Source organism: Zea mays, chromosome 1, assembly GCF_902167145.1.
Source record: "Zea mays cultivar B73 chromosome 1, Zm-B73-REFERENCE-NAM-5.0, whole genome shotgun sequence".
NCBI classification, from domain to species: Eukaryota; Viridiplantae; Streptophyta; class Magnoliopsida; order Poales; family Poaceae; genus Zea; species Zea mays.
Genome location: NC_050096.1, coordinates 214,153,599 through 214,169,307, shown reverse-complemented (window position 1 = coordinate 214,169,307; position 15,709 = coordinate 214,153,599). Strand labels below are relative to the sequence as shown.

The 15,709-nt window shown below is 42.6% G+C and overlaps 1 protein-coding gene across 1 annotated transcript; it reads left to right on the top strand.

Moving 5' to 3' along the window:
- Window positions 1-225: 225 nt before the first annotated feature.
- On the top strand, window positions 226-2,769 carry LOC100384698 (uncharacterized). Its single transcript, NM_001366872.1, has 3 exons — window positions 226-614; window positions 1,551-2,465; window positions 2,573-2,769. Exons 1-2 carry the CDS (start codon window positions 329-331, stop codon window positions 2,405-2,407), a joined length of 1,143 nt encoding a protein of 380 aa, NP_001353801.1. The 5' UTR covers window positions 226-328; the 3' UTR covers window positions 2,408-2,465; window positions 2,573-2,769.
- The last annotated feature ends 12,940 nt before the right edge of the window (window positions 2,770-15,709 follow it).

The following is a 15,709-nucleotide window of genomic DNA, read 5'->3' as shown; positions in this document are numbered from 1 at the left end:
CACCTTCTTAAGATATATAGATGGGTAGATTATAGAGATGTACTAAAAATTAAAGCAACTTAAAGATGGAAAAGATAGCATACCAAAACAAAGTGTGGAAGTAATCAATTCTTTAATGTAACAACATGGTGCATGCTTGTCCCTCTTTTTGTAATACAAAATGTTATGCAAACACAAGTTTCTCTTCACATGATAAATGGGAAAATCACATGTCCCATGGTTGTCACCGCATATTCCTTTGTATCTTGCCAAAGCAATCTTGTAGCCAGGTTGTCATGCCAGGCTCTAACAAAGTGTAACAGTTTGGTCTTTTTAGACTTCAAGTATTATGCCATCACCACCCACAAAAAGACATAAGCCAGTTGTAGGGAAGGGCCAAGGGAAACTTCAAGATAGTATGGCGAAGAACTATCGAGAGCGCCGCTTAAAGAGGGTGATGAAGATAGATGAGGGAGAGGACGACTTTGAAGCTGATTACCAAGCATTCTCTAAGAAGTACGATGAGAAGGATGAGTGCCACTATAAGTTCATGGCTTTATTACCATTCAAGAATGGTCTTCCTAATGTCTCACCGCCAACAAAAGAGAAAGTTGGACTTCATTTTGCCATGAAAGGTATGATTTGCTACCAAAGGTGTGTGTTTGTATGTTCATCACTAGCATATGTAGCCATATAGATGAATCTATGTGATTTTTTTCTCGCACTATTTATTTAGATGTAGATTTGCAGAATGATCTTTCTTTAATAAATTTTACGATTAATTTATGGTTTCTCATAATCATAATTTAGTTGTGAGCAGTCTAGTTCATTGTCATATACTACTTGTGCTCATGCTCACATTTTTCTCATATCTTTGTTTGTTGTTTTCCTGTAACAATTCAATGGGTGGGTTAAGGCTGTGAGGTATCTAAAAAGGCTATATTAATATCACTAGTTAAATCAATATTTCAATACGAATTTAATATTTTCTTAGAATATACCAGGTGAGGTGGTTTATTTATTGGGAATTTTATAGTTCTGACCTTAGTTTTGGCACGCCGCTCATATCTGCCACTAGTTTCAGTTGGTGCTCAATTTTGTCCCCGTCAAACCAATGTGTCTTCAATTTTACCACTCCGTCAGCATTCTGTTGCTTCGCCCACTGTTACCGACATGTGAGACCCACTACGCAGTCTCTAGCCCACTTCGGCGTCCTATGGGTCCCACCTATCAATAACGGTGCGCGAAACAACAGATTGGTGACAGAGTGGCAAAACTGAGCACAAATTGGTTTGACAGGGATAAAACTGAGCATCGACTGAAACTAGTGGCCGATATGAGCGGTGTGCCAAAACTAAGGTCAGAAATGTAAAAATCTCTTATTTATTTTATATGTTATATTTCACATATACTAGACTCATTCTGTGTGTCAGTTGCTTCTTGATAGTGTGAATGTGTCTTGATGAAATTTCTCGGTGTTCTAGTTTAGATCCCTTTTTTGCAAAGAACCGCCAATATGATTGTTTATCTGATCATTAGTATTTTAAAGCAATTGTTATTCCTCTATATAGATGTTGTGATTAGTCAAAAACCAACCACCACCAATGAAGGTATCATTGTAAGGCCGAAGTGCAAGCGAAAGACCCCATATAGGGGCATCCGCCGACGCCCTTGGGGAAAATGGGCTGCAGAAATCCGCGATCCTACAAAAGGTGTTCGTGTTTGGTTAGGCACGTATAAAACACCAGAAGATGCAGCTAGAGCATATGACGCTGAGGCCCGCAAGATTAGGGGCAATAAAGCAAAGGTGAATTTCCCTAATGAACCACCAAACATGGTGAGCAATTCACCAAAACTAATTGTTACTGCAATGACTACAATGGCTATCCCAGCAGACAAGTTGAATGCCAATGAATTGATGTGCCATAAAAACTACTCAAATGAGGATTTTTTCTCAATGGTGAACTTTAGTGGAAACAATGGTAACTTTATTTCTACTGCGGCCTTTGGCTTACAATGTATCAAAAAGCCTCGTGTTCCTTATGGCATCCCAAGGATTGGTGAGTGTTCAAATCAAAATAGAATGACATATGGTTTAAGTAATGGATTGGGCAATGAAGCTAGTAGGAACCTGAATGGATGCTCTTTCTTACCACAAGCTGGCATGCCAATTTTCATTCAACCTACTTTTGATGGCCCTTCAAGGATGATAGGAAGAAATGATGGCGTGATTGTTCCTACTTTGACTAATGCAACACCCATGGCTGGTGTTGATGCTGCGAAAAAGATGAATCAAGAGCCTATTTTCCAAGAGATGGAAAGTGAAGATATTCCTTCTATTTTGCAAGGTGATGTCAGTGAGGACGTGGCAGCTGAGATTAGTATGTGGGAGTTTTATGACAACCTATTAGATAATAAGGAAAATTGATGGATCTTGACATCATGCATGGTCCATATGGCTTCTTTCTTGATGATACTAGCAAGTGGTAAGGCACCTATTGGTTACTAATATAGGTGATAATTCAATCAACTTTTGTTACTTCCATCTTTTACTCACACTAAATATATGTACTTTTTTTGAAAAAAATTGTAGGTTCGAAGCATGCATGATGGGGATGGGGATGTAGTCGCAAATGGCATATTCATTTTATAATGTCAAGTAAATGCAGCCGTGTTATCCATGTGTATCAGTTTGGACTGTTTATTTATGCTTTGTTGTAAGCTTACAGGCAACGGAACCTGATTGACATTGTGGGTGTTATTGTAATGTAATGATAATTTTCAAGCCTTACTAACGCATAGTAATTAGGCCATGTTTGATCCTCGCGGCTAATTGTTTGCGAGTGGCTAACTATTAGCCGGCAAATAATTAGCTAGCAACAATTAGACAGAATATAGCCGGCAAATAATTAGCTAGCAACAATTAGACATGGTATGTTTGAAGTCTTGACTAATAACTGTATTTTCTCTTTACACGATCTATTAGCACCTGTTAACAAGATCAAATGGTTAATGGGTAAACAATTTACCAGCCCTCTTGCTAACAATTAGTCAATTTATTAGTTAGTCTATTTGGAGGCCAAGGTGCTAAAATTAGTCGGCAAATTGTTTACCACACGGATCCAAAGCCCTCTTTGGCCCTCTTTGGATCCTTGCGGCTAATTGTTTGACAGTGGCTAACTATTAGCCGGCAAATAATTAGCTAGCAACAATTAGCCAGAGTATGTTTGGAATCTTGGCTAATAGATATCTTTTCTCTTTACATGATCTATTAGCACCTATTAGCAAGGTCAAATGACTAATGAGCAAATAGATTGCAAGCCCTGTGGCTAACAATTATTCAATTTATTAGTCGACCTCTAAAAGAGGCCAAGGTCCTAAAATTAGTCGGCAAACTGTTTGCATACGGATCCAAACAGGGCCTTGTTGTCAACCGCGGCGTATGTGTTATTTTGGTGATGCCATGTTTTGCTGTTTTGTCCATATTCATGTTGATGTATTTATTTCCACTTGCATTAGTTACATGTCAAGGGCATGTTTGTGATGTGGAAAAAACTGTACATGTTCCTGTGTTCTTTTTTTTGAAATTCAAGTGATCCACATGTCTTAAAATGCTTTTGTAATATAATGTTAATATTTTTTATAGTTACATAGATGTTCAGTACATGTAGTATGTGGAGACGCATTTGTTTGAATCAAATTAATTTATGAGCTAAATGCATTTGTGTCCCTTGAACTTGTCAAGAGATACCACTTAGTTTCACGAACTTCAAAAATGCATTTTTAGATCTCGAACTTGTTAAATGATATACAATATATCCCTAAACTTGTAAACATTGTGCATCACAGGTCACTTTTTGGACCATATATAATGACTATTGCAGTGTGCCACTTAGCAAATTCAAGAATCTAGAAATGTATTTTTAAAGTTAGTAGCATCTCTTAACAAGTTTAGGAATACTCATATATTTGACTCTTAATTTATGTATAGCTTGTGGGTTAGTTGTTCCTCTGTTGACAGTGGCGAAGCACGACCAAAAAACAAGGTATGGCAGTGGAGCCACTCCTGTCATCTCTTCCTTGACTTTCAGCTTGTTCCTGGCTCAAGAACCCGTCCATGGACATGCCTGCAGCAAGCATCAATGCCACCTCCCAACTTGTCCTCCATGTTGTGCCTGCATCTATCATGTACTAATCTGCTCTGAGAGATACAAGTGCAACAACGGGCTAGTAGTGGTAGCTAGGTGCACCACCAACGCGCTAGAGATATATAGCGTGAACATGTGGAGCCATGGCGGACAACGGTCCTTCCTCGGTGATACGAAATTGGAGATTAAGGGAGAAAAGAACGAGGCTACGACCGACTGAGCCTTATATGTATTTCTTGGCCACTTGGTCCTTCCCTCGTACCCCTCAACTTTTTCCTACCAGCCGCATGCCGCACCACATGTTGCCGGTTTCGCTCGAAATGCTCGGCTCAACGTCAGAGATGCTGGAAGGGAGGTACTCTAGCTGCGTGGTGGCGTCGGAGCTAGGTATGGCGAGCACCACATCTCGCCATACCGAGCGCTCTGCCCCTGTCTGTTGACATAGTTGATGGTTTGGCCATGTGAACGAGGAAAATCCGGACGTGATATTGGTGCATTGTTGGAGGCTACCCGTTTGGGTCCTTGTGGTGGATAGCCTAGCTGAAGACCAAGAACTTAATCATGGAACACAATATGAAAAGGTTTGCTCAACCACATGATTGTGCCGATGGTTGTAGCCTTGTAGGGTGATTGCTACTAGATTTGGAAACACTACTGGACACAGCTGCTTTGTAGAGTGCATGAACCACTCGGCAAAGCCTGGAAAACACCCGGTGAAGTCTTTGCCGAGTGTGACACTCGACAAAGAAGTCTCGGTGAACTATATATTGGCAACAACTTCTTTATCGAGTACTTTTTGTCGGGCACTCGGCAAAAAAAGTCGCCGTCACGGCACCAGGTGACGGTGACAGAGACTTTGTTGAGTGCCACCGTGACACTCGGCAAAGGCTCCTTCTTTGCCGAGTGCCTTCTAGATCGGCCCTCGGCAAAGAAAAACACCCCGTGAGCCCATTTGCTAGTTCCTTTGTTGAGTGTATTAGGAGGCACTCGGCAAAGACAGAGCCTTTACAGAGTGCTAGCTAGCCTAGCTCTCGGCAACGGGAGCACCAGTGGACCCTTTTGCTAGTTCCTTTGCTGAGTGCATTAGGTGGCACTTGGCAAAGGTTGCTTGTTTGCCGAGTGTCTCGGCCACAACGCTCGGCAACGAAGCTTTATCAGTTCACAGGTGTGCCTTCTTTGCCGATTGCTATGGTCATGGCACTCGGCAAAGTACCTCTTTGCCGAGTGTTACACTCGACAAAGTGACTAGAATACCCCTTTTATTTGTTTTTGCTATTCCATCCAAACAAACAAAAGATATATCATATAATCATCGCATATACATCACATATATCACAGAATCATCACATACATCAAAAACATGACATAGCTCACAAAGATCACATGTTTCTTCACAATGATCACAAAGTCACAAGTACCACAAAATAGTTCACAACACTAACAAGTACTCCACTAACAAGTACTCACATAAATAAGTCCACAAACATCCGATATATGCCATAAACATGTCTCACAACTAAGTTTAGAAGAACATCAGCGAGGTGGATGGTTGGACTGGTTCGACGATGGGCTGGGCGATCCATGACGGTTGTTGGATGCCGCAAATTGTCCCTACACATAGAAGAGATTGCATGTGTTATACCAAATAATATATATCATGTAGGACTAGAATTTTGATACTCATAAGAGTATTGAACTAAGTAGGATCAGTTGGAGGGGAACAACGGAGGTGGTGGAGCAAAATCCTATGTGGCGCCAAGGCTCTGCATGTACTGACACATATCTGCCATCCTCTGCTTATCTGCCAAGCGAGCCACCCACTCCGCCTTCCGCTCCGCCCTCATCCTCACCTCCATCTCCATCCGTTCCCTCATGTCTTCTTCTAGTTAGGCCTGTAATATTTCACCCAATGTTATAATAACTCAAAGAGAAGGTATATAACTCAAGGAATGACGAGTTACAAAAGCACTAACCTGGAGTTGTTGTATGTGATGACGTGAGTTGTCCTGTCGAGGTCGTATGGCTGGGCTCGCTCTCCTTGCTCGCACCTGAGACAGAGTGTGAGTGGACGATGAGTCGATTGCCCCATAGGCAATTCAGTACCTCCCATGCCTCTTACCTCCTCCGACCCTCATGAGGACATCTCCATCGATAGTTTATAGAAATAACGTAATTGTGGCAGCGTGGGAGTTTACATTACATGTGCGATAATTTTGGGTGGCATTTTTGTTTCCACTGCATGCAGCCGATTTGATTTGAATGCTTTATTTTCTCCATAAATATATGATATCTCCAATAGTCATGCAGCTAGCCTCATTAGAATCAGTTCATGACATATACTGATACCAATTATACTACATGGTGTACGTATTTATGCAATGTGGTACGTTGTGTAAAAATCTATTTCCTACTGCATGGGCATAAATTTAGGATGACAAAATGTGTGTTGAAAGGAAATGGATTGGCACGCATGCAAACAAAAAATCTTATTTGAATGCTTTATTTCCTCATAAATATAGTATGTCTCCAACAGCCAAGTAGCTAGACTCGTTAGAACCAGTTTATGGTATATACTGATACTAATTATGCTACATGGTGAATGTATTTATGCACTGCGGTACAATGTGTAAAAATCTGGCATGTGGTTCGAATCAACAACCCCACGTCCATGCGTCCACCATAAATCAAGGGATTTGATTAGAGGAGTTGATTAGGGATTTAATGAGGTGGATTGATTAGCAAATATAATTTTTTATGGCGGTAATGGACACCATAAATCAAAGGATTGCATGTGCGAGATTTTATGAAATCATGGCAAATAGCCTTATTTCCTGGAGCAGTTACCTTTTTGTGAATTTTTTTTCGTTGCGTAAACGACTGTGTCGTAAATATCTTATAGTCTCTACCACACCTACTTCCACCATTCTCAATCGCACTCCCGCTGATGCATCTGCCCCTCCTCCTCCGCCGCCTTCTAATCTCTAGGATAGGGCGAACCTTTTGGTGCTTGACGCCAAAGGGGGAGAAACGAGTTGTGAGAGTTAGGGAGCTAGTAGCTAGGGGGCTAGTTGAGAGAGAGATTGTCTTTTGGTTGTATTATATGCATGTTACTCTCTCTTGTGACTCCCAACTTTTGCGCCTTAAACTTAATGATAGGCTCTCGTTATCTTTTGGTGTTTTATGTGTTTCACTATATGTTTCCTTTCTCTAAGTTCACCTGTCATGCAATACATGTTCATGAATTTCATTCTATATTTGAACAAAGTTCTAAAGTCATCTATATGTGCTTTTGTTTGTTACAAATCATATACATGACTATCTATTGTCAACTTGTGAAATATCACTAACAAACTTCATCAGTTGACAAAACTTAAACAAAATTCTCTCACACTCTTGTGAAAGGGAAATGTGCCCTTGGGCCATTTCTAGTTGTTTTGCTGATTAAATGCTCAACGCACCACTTTGAACTAACACTTAGAAAGCATATTGAAGCCATCAAGTCCAAAAGAGAACAAACATGGACCCAAAATATGCAACTTTGTGGAAAATGGTATAAGTGTGAGGTTTGCACTTTTAAATATGTTGCATAGGTAATTTACAATGTTTCTAGTATGCGTGTTTGGGCTGTAACAATTATTGTAGAGAAAAGCACTTTTTGGGCTTGAGATTGCACATATTACAAATCCTATTGGAGTAAAGTGATAAAGGTATGAAAGTAGCACTTAGTCATTTGTTTTAGTTGCTAACTATGCTTATCTAAGTGCTAGGGAACATATCAAGTTGAGCCAAAAAAAGCCAAAGGAGTTTGGCTCAGAATTGAACAAACTTGTGCTAGACTGGGCGTCATCGAACAATCCGGTGTACACCGGACATGTCCGGTACTGGCCTTGTCAGCTGGCTGCAAGTGGCCACTCTCCAGTTTCTGCTCAGGCTCGTTGTCTAAAATTCACCGGACAGTCCGATGTGTACTGGACATGTTCGGTGAGCCAGGCGGCCAACGGATCTCCAATGGTGCCAATGGTCGACAAAAAAATCAACGCCGACAACGTCAGCTCGCCAACGATCGGGTGGGGTCACCAGGCAGTCCGGTGAGACATTAGACAGTCTGGTGCCCACCCGAAAAGGAAGGTGACCAATCAATCGATTCCGTGACCGTTGCAGGCCAGTGTCCGGTGTGCTACGGACTATCCAGTGCACACGCGGACAGAAGGGAATCTGCACTTACCAAAGGAAGGAGCAACGACTCCTTGGCCTCTTGGGGCTATAAAAGAGGTGAAAGGATCACGATGCTCAAGAGGGGGTGAATTGGGATTTTTTAAAATTCTAACAAAATATTAAACCTTAAGCATGAGCTCAAATTCACCCAAACTACTAGCAACAAATAAAAGCTATGAAATGGAGAACAACCCTAAGTCATTATTGCAAATACTAACTAAGCAAATACACAAAGTAAAGTGCTCAAAGTAAATACAGAAAGTAAAGTAGGGACAAGAAGACTCCTCCAATTTTTCCCGAGGTATCGAAGAGTCGGAACTCTCTACTAGTTCTCGTCGCAGCACCCACGCAATGGTATCGCTCCCCCTTGGTCCTCGCAAGAACCACGTGCTCACTATGAGATGATTCTTTGCCTCTCCGGTGCGGTGGATCCCTCACGACCGCATACAATCATCGAATCGGGTCACCAACAAATCCTTCGGGGCGATCACCAAACTCCAATCGCCACCGAGCCATCTAGGTGATGATGATCATCAATAATAATAAGCCATAGACCTTCACTTGACCAAGAGAATCCTAATGCATGTGGTGTGTGCTCTAGTGTCACACCCGGATTTAAGGAACAAAGCCGGGTGCATCTCTTATATGCGCCAAAGAAGACAACACATATAATAACAGAGTGCATAGAGATAAATGTCATAAATATCATAAATGTACTTATTACATAGTGGAAGTCTTACATAAATAAATGATAAAATAAAGCGAACTAAATATAATTCCCTAGCGCCACAAAGCTGACTGGGAGACGCCACCTAGATCAAGTCGAAAGCCTCAGTGTTAGGCGGCTCCTCTTCGATCACATGTTCTTCTCCTGTGCGGGGGTGTGAGACAGCAAGAGTGAGCTCACATATGTTTATAGCTCAACAATTCGTGGGGAATAATGTGCAAGAACTCGCCAAAGGTGGGAGTTCATGTGAAGTGTAAGGCTGATCAACAAAAATAAAGGCTGAAGCTGAGCATTGCTTTTTATAAGTTGGTCAAAATTTTATTAGCAATTACTAAGTATAGTAAATACCAAACCTTAGTAAATATAAGTAAAGGTAATAATAAAATAATCGCAATGCGATGCAAATGACAAATTAAGTTTTAATTCCATAGATTAATCATGTGAGGGTCCGAGCTGCTCATGACCGTGAGCACGGCTAGTATACCAGTTTTACACTCTACAGAGGTTGCACATCTTTACCCACAAGTCATGTTACCCATCTGCCAAGAGACGACCAATCACATACACCTCTATCGAGGAGGCGAGGCAAGGTAACACTACGAGGCCTTTACAAAGTTCCACTAGCTTCAGAAAACCCGCTACAGTTTATAGAAAGCTCCAGTGCAGGAATACCTCGCCTGACCACCATCGCAGCAGAATCAACCCATGGACCTCCGTACACTGACCACTCCCCTACTGCCCTTGCCCCTTTCGAGTAAGGTAGACATCCACTAGCTTTCCTAGTTAATCAGCCAAGGGCATCCCATACTACCACTGTGGTAGCACTGTTTTCCAGGGTGGTCGCTCCATGTTCCCATTAACATAATGATCTTAACATGAACAGTAATAATAAAAATATAATAAAAGTGTAATCATGAATAATGTATCTCCATACCCAAATCTACATAAAGCAATAGCAAGTAGTAGCCAAAAATATTTCAGTGGTAAAACAAGGTATAAAAATAACCAAAACTGGGGTAACCTATTGGATCCCATCAAAATTAACCTATGCAGATCATTATGAATAATAAGAACATGGCTGGGTAAAAATAAGTGATCAAGGACACAATTTGCCTTCAATGAGCTCCTGCTCAGCAACTTCTATCTGCTGAACCTCAGAATCCACAGTAGATTGCTCGTCTACTCGCATCAACACAATACATACGTAGTATAGCAAAAATTAACATCACACCAAACATGTAAATAAAATACACAATAAAAATCTACACATTAAAATAAGAACCTAGTAACAGGACTCATTAATTTTGGAGTTATAGATTTTAAGATATGAATTACCAAAGGTTTTATGTGATTGAAATAGGATTAAATGAGAAATTAATTTTCTTACTGTTTTCATGCCAAAACAGAAACTCTAGGTGATAAACATTAATATTACAAAATTTTAGAAACTGGAATGGATCAATTTGGACTAAAAATGAATTTTCTATGAATTAAATAAGTTCTAGGAATTGTTTTGTATTAAAAATGCATTTCCTAAATCATTTATTCTGATTTTCCGTTCTCTGGATTGCGCCACAATAACCAGAAAGGTCAGGGGCCCTGGTGTAATAAATCTCTAGACTCAAAATCCCCTATATGTGCACCGCGGGTTGTTTTGACATAAACCGAGGGGCTCAAGTGCAAATTAGACACGCGAAGGGGTATCGTGAGACCCTAGCCGTCGGATTAGAAGCCGAGCGCTAGGATTAAATCCGTTATTAAAATGAAACGGTACGCATCCGCGACCATCGGATCAGCAATCAACCACCCGGATCTTATGTTGACCGCTGTGAATCCCAAGCGCTCGCTCAAAGAAGGACGGACCGGATTGACCTCGTCGAACCGGTATCCTATATCTAATCAGGGCCATACATCACGCATCCAACGGTGCAGAAGAGATACGTGGAAGAATAAGCTCTAGCCGATCCCTGCCCTCAATCTGTTAATCAACGGTCCCGGGGCATTCTTCCCTAACCTGCCCACGGACACGACGGTGCCGCCCCATGGCGCGGTGTCCGGCGAGGTAGCCTGGCTACAACGGCGCTCCGAATCCCTTATGATCAAGCACTACTCAACGTGAACGACAAGATGAACAATGCGAAGGAAAATCACCTCGGATTATAGCGGTGGTGGCCCTGGCCACACGGTGGTGAAGTCCCGCGGCGGAAATCGAACTACAGCGAGCAATTCCGCCCGCGCCGATCATCTGCAGTCACCGCGCCTTTCCTCACAACGCCCGCCACAGCACCCACGACCACCCAGAGCTCCCACGAGACGGATGGGGACGAGGAATGTGGCAGAACCACCCGAATTATTCCAGCTTAAGTGCCTAGGTCACGCCTCAGGGGCCGTAACACACTTAAATCGGAATAACCCGTCAGTCCCTCAGATCTAGTCTGATAGAGCCACTTAACCAGGATCAAATTCCACAATCTCACTCGAAGGTGAGTCACAGAAGAAATACAATAAAACAGGAAACCTCAAATTAAGTACGGAGTTATTACATAAATCGGAGTTTTTGGAGTAGCAAATAAAGTTCTCAAATTAAAGTGCAGCGGATAAACGATGTCGTCGGTAACGAGGAAATGGGCAAGGCCTAGCCCACTACTCCTCATGCTCCTCTCCTGCCGGAGCAACATCCCACTCGACCGTCCAACCCGGTGGCAGGGTGGTAGGCCAAGTCACACCATCAACTACATCCTGCATGGTACCTGCAAAAATGGTGCCACAAGCAAGGCTGAGTATACTAATACTCAGCTAGACTTAACCGGTGTGAGGAGTCTACTCCTCTACCTCTAGACTATGCAGCTGTTTGGCTGAGGGGTTTGGTTTGCCAAAAGCACTAGCTGTTTCTAAATTCAACTTTTAGCCTTTTCAAATTCTACCATCATTAACTTAGCTAGATTTGCTCCTTCTAAGCATACATGGTAACAAGCAATTAACTCAATCAACAAGTTATCTCATGTAATCCACATTTCACTTCTTACTCGATGCAGTACAAGGAATCAAGCAGTCTCATTAGCTGCGAGAAGCAGACGATTCGAATTGAGTTTTAACCTTGCAAGGTAAACCTAAACACACGGCATGTCAGGGTACTCCGACCCCACACATGACAACCGTCCCCATCGATTCCCCGTTCGCGTCCAGGCCTCACCGCCTTGGCATACAATGCTCCACTGACCCCGACTGCCGTCGTGCAGTGACCGCACTTGTACCCACCATAGCTAGCATGGGAGACCCTGTCTCAGGTCGCATGAGGGATAAAGTCCGCGCCCGGCTTCAATCAGGTACTAGGTTTACCGGTTACCATTTTTCCCGGCATGTGCTTAGTACGTTCAAAAGCTTGACTCAGGTATCCACACATTAATCCTTAATTCATTTTTCCCGTCTTATGGACAAGGCATCCTCCCTGGATCCAAGTCCATAGACCAACATATATATATATATCCCATTATCAAGATGAATACAATCAATTCCTGACCTCGCGCGAGTGCTAGAAAATCACTCGACTTCTACCGAGATCCTGATTAGCAAGCAGCTACTCGACCTAGCATACTAGTATTCATCTCAAAAAGGAATCCTAAGTTCATGCAACTAGAGGTTTCAAGCAACTCCTACACTTAAGTGCACATTGCAATCCTACAAGCATTAAGTGTAGTAAAATAGCATATATAAACGGTTATGCATAAAACCGGGGCTTGCCTTCAATTGCTGGGGCTGCGGGGAGATCTTCAATAGCAGCCTCTGAAGCCTGCTCCTGGTCCTCTTCTTGGACAGGTCCTTGCTCGGGGATGAGCACGTACTCTCCGTCGGCAAGATTACAATCTAATGAATGCAATGCGTAAGATATATGCATGATACAATATGTGCTTTAGAATTTACAACTTTTAAAGGTGTAGGGTCTTTTGAATTTAAACAAGTTAACCTTACTTATGTAAAACCTTTTAGTGGTATACTTGGTAAATTGGGTTAGTTTTAATGGGATGAGGTTTATTCCTCCTTTTCTTTTCTTTTATTCTTTTTAATGTTTTGGAGTAGGTTTGAACTACAAGTTGCTTTTATAAAATTCCAAAAATTCTGCAAAAATTACAGTGGCTTGTTACTGGTGTGTGTTGCTCTGTCTCAAAATTTGGGGTTCAGAAAGTAAATGGTTTTCTCTGGACAAAATTACCAAATCTTAGGGCAGAAGGGGTACTTTGAACTACAACTATTATTTAACAGTGGGTAATTCTTTAAAACTTATTTTTGCTGGCTTTTAGGTGTCATAACATGACTTGATACAAATTTCTAGTCATTAATACCTTTTAATTCTTTTCCTATGGTTTTCTTAAGGTTTCTAGCCAAAGGGGTGCTTTCTACTACCACTATACTTGAAAAACATCAAACAACAGAGTTTTTATTTTTCTTAGCTAGTATTTTGTGCAAGAGCAATCATTCTGGAGTTTGGTTTCTTTTTGCTTAAGGGAAGGGGTGGTATGCATTATTTGAGCTAAATGGCCTTTCTCATAAATTACTAGCAAAAGGTATGGGTTCACTTCTTCTTCATGGGTTTGCATTTTTCTCTGGTGGTTTATCTCATCATGGACTTAGCTAATTTTTGGGTGCCCATTATCTCATAAAAAGGGGTTGCTTATGATTTATTGGAAAAATGCCTTATTATCATTCTGTATTTATTTTCCCTACTTAAAAAGTTAGGCTGGGGTGTTCTGTATTTTTGTAGTGGGGCTCTGGTGGTTATAAGTTCACTGGATTTTTGCTAACCACTTTGGTTATAGTTTTGCAATTCTAATAATTGATTTTCAGTCTACATAAGGCTGATTAAAGCATCTTAATTAGAAACTGGTCCTAATTAATGGTCTCTGCATTTTTCCTAGGTTCTTGGTTGCATAAGTAAACTAGGAAAAATATTACTAATCACTGCTCAACATTTTCTAATGCTTTTCTGATTTTCTCTAAGTTGTGGACAAAATGGCTTTAAATGAATAACTACATCATAATCTCTAATGCTGGGGATCCTACTATTTTTAAACAATGTCTAATTAGGGTATAAGCATCTACAAATTTTCTTAAGCTCAGTACAGAAGAAAAACTAATTTTCCTTAATTAAACAAGGTTTAGGGGGTTTCTGTTTTTAATTTTAAGCTCCATAATTTAGAACAGAAAGCATATGGTTCAATAATTTTAAATGATAGATCATAATATTCCAGAGCTAGCAAAATTGGTTTGACAGCTTTTCATTAAGATTTCATCAAGTTATGAATTTTCTAAGTTCTTTGGTTATTTAAAAAGAATACAGAATTGATAAAATGGAAAACCACTTTGCACTGGGGTCCCTGGCGGTTTTTCTAAGTTTTCCTTCGCGAATCAGTCCTTAGGTTACTATTCACATGAGTCGCTGACATTACAGAAAACCCCTCGGGTTCTACAAAACCTAACCCGAGGTCCTTCTTCTACCTCAAACAGTAGCCGCGGCGAAGAAAAGGGCGGAGGGGCTTACCGGCGGCGAGACTGTTCCGGTGAAGTGGTCGAGGATGAAGGGGAGGTTGCGGGGATCACAACGGTGTGCGGAACGCCGTCGGAGATGGCCGGAGTCGGTCGGTCCACGCGCGCAGGCGGGGGTGCTCGTCGGCGGCGAGGAGACCGGCCTGGTCACGGCGAGGTAGTTCAATTAAATAGGTCAGGGAGGTCCACGGGTTGCCAGAGAAGACATGAGCGAAAGGAATTGGGCGGAGACTCACTGGATAGCTTGGTCCACGCGCGGCGGCGGAAGACCGAAGTCCGGTGAGGTCGATCTCGGGCCTCCGGTGAAGTCCGGTCGGGTCCGAGGGCTTGGCAAGCTTCACGGGCTACTGGCGGAGCTAGCCGAAGCACAGGTTGGGCTTGAGGGTGGCTGGAGTGGGCTGGCCACGGCGGCCGTAGCTCTGGCGGCAATGGCGGGCGGAAATACGCTCGCCGGAGCTAAGGAACGGTGGCTGGCCGGTGAGGGTGAGTGCGGGGCGATGAGAGGTGCGCCTGGGGAGGCTTTATAGGCGCGGGCGGGCACGGCCGAGGGCGTGGGCGCGCGGCGGACTTGACCGGACGCCGGGGCGAGCGCGCGCGCGGGTTGGGCGAGCTCTGGCGTGCCGACCAGGGTCGAACACGTGTGCCCGTGCGTTCTGCCCAAGCTCTGGCGCGTGTGGTCGCTCATCCGAGCCTGCTCTCGCCTTGGTCAGTGCACGAAACCTCTACTCCTCCCTACAAGCTACCATTCTTGTGTGGAGGTCATAGGATTTTGCCTACTGGTTGCAGAGATATGGAGCCAGGAAATCTGGTCTGTCTCCCTGCCCAAACCCGAGGCAAATCCCAAGTTTTGTCGTGTCTAGGGCTCGCGTCCCAATGCCATCTTCTGGCACACGACAGAGGGGTTAGTTAGACACAATTTTGTCAATGGGGCCATTAGGATTTGAGTTAGGGATCAAGGTGAACATCCCTGATCTTTGGCTCAAGGTCTGAATTTCAGAATTCTGAAATTCAGAATTCCCAATGAGTCCCAACAAAAGAAGCTTGATTTGGGGGTTTTCTTGAATTATTTTGGCTAAGCTTTCTCAATCTATCTTGTTGC